At 42.4% G+C, this 4,706-nt stretch overlaps 1 protein-coding gene across 1 annotated transcript; it reads right to left on the minus strand.

Moving 5' to 3' along the window:
• Nucleotides 1-2,957: 2,957 nt before the first annotated feature.
• LOC126488608 (zinc transporter ZIP1-like) lies at nt 2,958-4,405 on the minus strand. Its single transcript, XM_050122200.1, is given in 2 exon segments — nt 2,958-3,625; nt 3,627-4,405. Coding segments are annotated over 2 exon segments (972 nt in total). The 3' UTR covers nt 2,958-3,432.
• Nucleotides 4,406-4,706: the final 301 nt, after the last annotated feature.

Consider the following 4,706-nt stretch of genomic DNA (forward strand, 5'->3'; position numbering starts at 1 on the left):
GCTATTGTCAATTTCACTCATGAACATTGATGCAAAAAATATTCAATAAAAAAATATTCAATAAAATACTGGCAAACTAAATACAAGAACACATCAGAAAAATCATCCACTATGACCCAGTAGTCTCTATTCCAGAGATGCAGGGATGGTTCAACATAAAAAATAAATCTGTCAATGTAATCCACTATATAAAGGAACCAAAAAAAAAACCTCATGATTATCTCATTTCATGCTGAAAAAGTATTCAACAAAATTTAACACTCCTTCATGAGTGAGCATTAAATGTCTACATAAAGAAGCTGGAAAAATCACACACTAGCAAGTTAGCAGAACACCTGAAAGCTCTAGAACAAAAAGAAGCAAACTCACTTAGGAGGACTAGAAAGGCAATAACCAAATTGAGAGCTGAAGTCAATGAAATAGAAATAAAACAATGCAAAGAATCAATGAGACAAAGAATTGGTTCTGGGAGAAAATTAACAAAATAGACAAACCTTTATCCAAACTAACCAAAGGTCAGAGAGAGAATTTCCAAATTAACAAAATCAGACATGAAAAGGAGGTACATAACAACAGATAGAGAGAATCCAGAGAGTCATCTGTTCATACTTAACAACAGATAGAGAGAATCCAGAGAATCATCTCTTCATACCTAACAACAGATAGAGAGAATCCAGAGAATCATCTGTTCATACTTAAAAATCCTGTTCTCAACAAAATAGGAAAGCTTAAAGGAGATGACAATTTTCTGGGTAAATATCACTCACCAAAATTAAATAAAGACAAGATACGCAAATTAAGTAGATCTATACCTGCTAAGGAAATAGAAATAGCCATCAAAAGTCTCCCAACAAAATAAAGCCAGATGGTTTCAGTGCCAAGATATACAAGATTTTCAAAGAACTAATATCGATACTCCTCAAATTGTTCTACACAATAGAAACAGAAGGGTCATTGTCAAACTCTTTTTATGAGACTATAGTTACTCTGATGCCCAAACCATATAAAGACACTACTAAGAAAGAATTGCTTGTAGGGAGAGAGGGCTTGTTTTTGGTCCCAGCTGCCCCACTAGCTTACACCTGAAATAATTACACAGAAATTATATTAATTAAATCACTGCCCATTAGCTTGAGCCTCTTATTGGCTAACTCTCACATCTTGATTAACCAATTTTATTAAATCTGTGTATCACCATGTGATTGTGGTTTACCGGCAAGATTCTAACCTGTCTGTCTCAGGCAGGAGATTCATGGTGTCTGCCACACTGCCCTTCTTCCCAGAATTCTGTTCTGTTTTCCCACCTACCTGAGTTTCACTCTATCAACTAGGCCAAGGCAGTTTCTTTAATAACCAATGAAAGAAACAAAAATACAGAAGGACCTCCTATACCATTTCCCCTTTTGTGTTTAAACAAAAAGGAAGGCTTTAACATAGTAAAATTACATATAACAGGTATCAAGCAAGAATTACAGTTACAATATTTATATCTATTTTATCTTTTATTATAACAAAGGAAAACTATAATTATCTATCTATTCTTCAACTCCATCAAAGACTCCAGAAGGATATAATATTACCTAAGTAAACAAGAAGTAAGCAACTTTCAAAACTCTAGAATTGACAGAGACATCTCTCTGCCCGGACAGTCACCCAAAGTTTTTTTGTACCAGTGGGCCATCCATCTTTGGCCTTCAAGCCCATCATAACCAGCAGGCTTTTCTATGAAGCAGGAAATTTCAAAGACAAAATTGGATATAGTCATTTTCTTCTATATCCTGCAGAATGTCTTGCAGACTCTTATGAATCAGGAATCCCGAAGGCAAGTTCAGCAGGCATCTCTCTGCAGGTTCTTCATGTCCAGTTTATGCAACAGTCCAGGCAAGAGCAGTTTCTTGCCCAAATGGCTAACCAACTCCATAAGGAACCTTTTCGATGTCCATCTTCCTCTTGAAGTAGATTTGTGCTGCCAGGAGCAGTCGTGTCTCATTGTCATGAAAAGCCCTAAGTTATTAAAACATTTTAAATGCCATATTCTGTAGTCTTTGAAAGATATGAAGAATGCCTATCTTACTGAAATATATCTCTATATATCTAGACAATCTAACTAATACGACTACAAGCTTGACTATTATCGATGATTATTCATTAACAACCTGTATTTCCTAATTATACATTACATTTTTTTTATAGAAACATCTTTTATTTGGGCAACACGTCCCAAAACAGGTCAGTTAATAAAATAGATTCTACAGAATACGGCCCTATGCACAGCCCTCCCTGCCCCAAAAATAATCCTGGGGGCTTCTGCCCCCCCCCAGATATAAAAAGTTTTGGCAGGTCAATGTTTTTATATAGGGCACCATTCCACTTTCTGTAGTGGTTGGTGTCAAAAGTACCTCATTTCCCTTCACTCCTGACCAGTTCAGGAAACAATTCTGTTCCACCCAAATTGTGGGGCCCAAATTCAGAGAAAGTAGGTCTTCTCCACTGAGGTGCTGGGTGTGCCACACCACTGTGCTTTCAGAAAAGGAGCAAATACGCCACGCATGGTAGCATACACCTTTAATCCTACTGCTCAGGAAGCAGAGGCAGGTGGATCTCTGAGTTCAAGGTCAGCTTGGTCCTCAAAGCTAGGTCCAGGACATTAGCTAGCCAGGGTTATACAGAGAAACCCTGTTTCGAAGAAACTAAAAACGGGGGCAGGTGGGTGTTTGGCACTTTAAAAATACAGGCATGAGCTGGGTGTGGTAGCACACCCCTTTAAACCCAGCACTCGGTAGGCAGAGGCAGGTGGATCTGAGTTAGAGGCCAGTCTGGTCTACAGAATAAGTGTCAGGACAGTCAGGGATAGAGAGGAACCATGTCTCAAAAAAAAAAAAAAAAAAAAAAAAAAAAAAAAAAAAAAAAAAAAAAAAAAAAAAAAAAAAAAAAAAAAAGAGTGAGCAGGACATTCAAAGCCAGATAGATTACGAAAACTGGAAGAGACCATTTGGCACTAGTCCCTCGGTAGAAAGGACATACGGAAGAGTAGGAGGAAGAAAGTGGGAGGGAGCACTTCCACTGGCGGTGCTGAAATGGGCAGGAACCAACAGGACTTTGACTTACCCAAAGCCATGGGATGCCTATCTGCAGTTGTGTCAGCTTGTCTCCAGGTGTAATGTCTGACCTCTGATTGTAGCAGTGTGCTCATTCTTAATGTCACCTGATTGTATCTCTAGTGGCTTGGCTAGTTCTTGTCCTTCGGGCCTGCGGCTAGCCTCTTACCTGCCCCTTTCCCTCTCATTATTCGTAATCCAAATGTCCCATCCCTACCTCTCAGAGAACTCTTTGGTCCTCGCTACTTCTTCTCTACCTCCCACAAACTGGGAAGGACAGGGAAGACAGGGGCACCTGACAGTCAGCATCCCCTGCCCTTTCTATCTGAGCACCTTAGATCTGGATAAAGAGCAGGCCAGTGAGCCGGGCGAAGCCTGCTAGGAGCAGGATGACCTTGAGAATCCGCTGCTCAGAAGTGGCCAGCTCTTGGGGTAGAATTTCCAGGAAGGTGATATAGAGGAAGGTGCCAGCTGCCATTCCCTCCAGCACAGATTGGGCCAACTGGTGCAGCGGCCCAGCTGACTGACAGAGCTGCCCCGAGCCCGATACCCAGAGGTGTCATACATGAGAAGAGGATCCCACAGCCAGCCACCACCTGTACCCGAAGGTGGCTCTGGAGCAGCCTCAGGGACAGGCTGACTGCCAGGATCCCCTTGTGGAGCAGCAGAGCTAGGCACAGCTCCATTGCCCGAGCTCTGTCTCGCTGTAAGCCCACAGCCAAGCCCTCAAACACAGAGTGCAAGGCTAGAGAGAAGACCAGTACACAGGCACACAGGGCTGAGGGCACTGCTGGAGTTCCGCTGGCCTGGGGGCGCCCTGGTCCATCATGCCAGTGTTGAGGCCCTCCATTCACTGCTCCCAGCAGAGCCTTCGTCTCTTCTGGATGTGGTGGACTGGACTGCTCCTTGTAAGCCAGTGTGATCTGCTCCATCACCAAGACCAGGAAGAAACCTATTGCCAGGATGAACTCTTGCAAGGGGAATTGAAGCATCACATGCAGGGCCGCCAAGGCCTCATGTATGGCAGCTAGGTAGTAGGGCAGAAGGTCCAGAAGACAAGTAGCCAAAAAGACACCTCCTGGAAAGCAGCTCACTAGACTTAGGGCTTTCTGGCCCAAGGCCGAGGATTCATGGCTAGCCCCTGACCTTCGAAGCTCGCAGACAAGCACCAGGCTGCAAACTAGGGTCAGCAGCAGCAGCAGTACCAGGGCCCCCAGTTTCGCCTCCAGCCCTACCGGCACTGAGGGTTCTGAAGCTATTGCTTCTGGGCACCACACCAGGAGCTCTGGCTCCCCCCAGGGCCCCATAGTGCTTGTGGTATCAGTGACTCTCAGACCCTGGGAGACCTTGGAAGCTGCCTTCTATACATTACATTTTTAAATGAACTACACAACCACAATGCCTTAATCAAAAGCAGAAATATAACATATAACAAGATTGACCTTAAATTTGAATTAATAAATCGAGATTTATACCAAAAATAAAATTTAAAGATCCAAAGTATTAAATGAAACACTCATTCCACTTAAAAATATTTTATTTGTACATCCAATTTATTTTAAATTTTATTGTAGATGTTATAAAATGAATTATTTAACGGGACTTGCT

Source organism: Alexandromys fortis, unplaced genomic scaffold, assembly GCF_014885135.2.
Source record: "Alexandromys fortis isolate MF-2015 unplaced genomic scaffold, M_Fortis_MF-2015_v1.1 scaffold_163, whole genome shotgun sequence".
Classification (NCBI taxonomy): domain Eukaryota; kingdom Metazoa; phylum Chordata; class Mammalia; order Rodentia; family Cricetidae; genus Alexandromys; species Alexandromys fortis.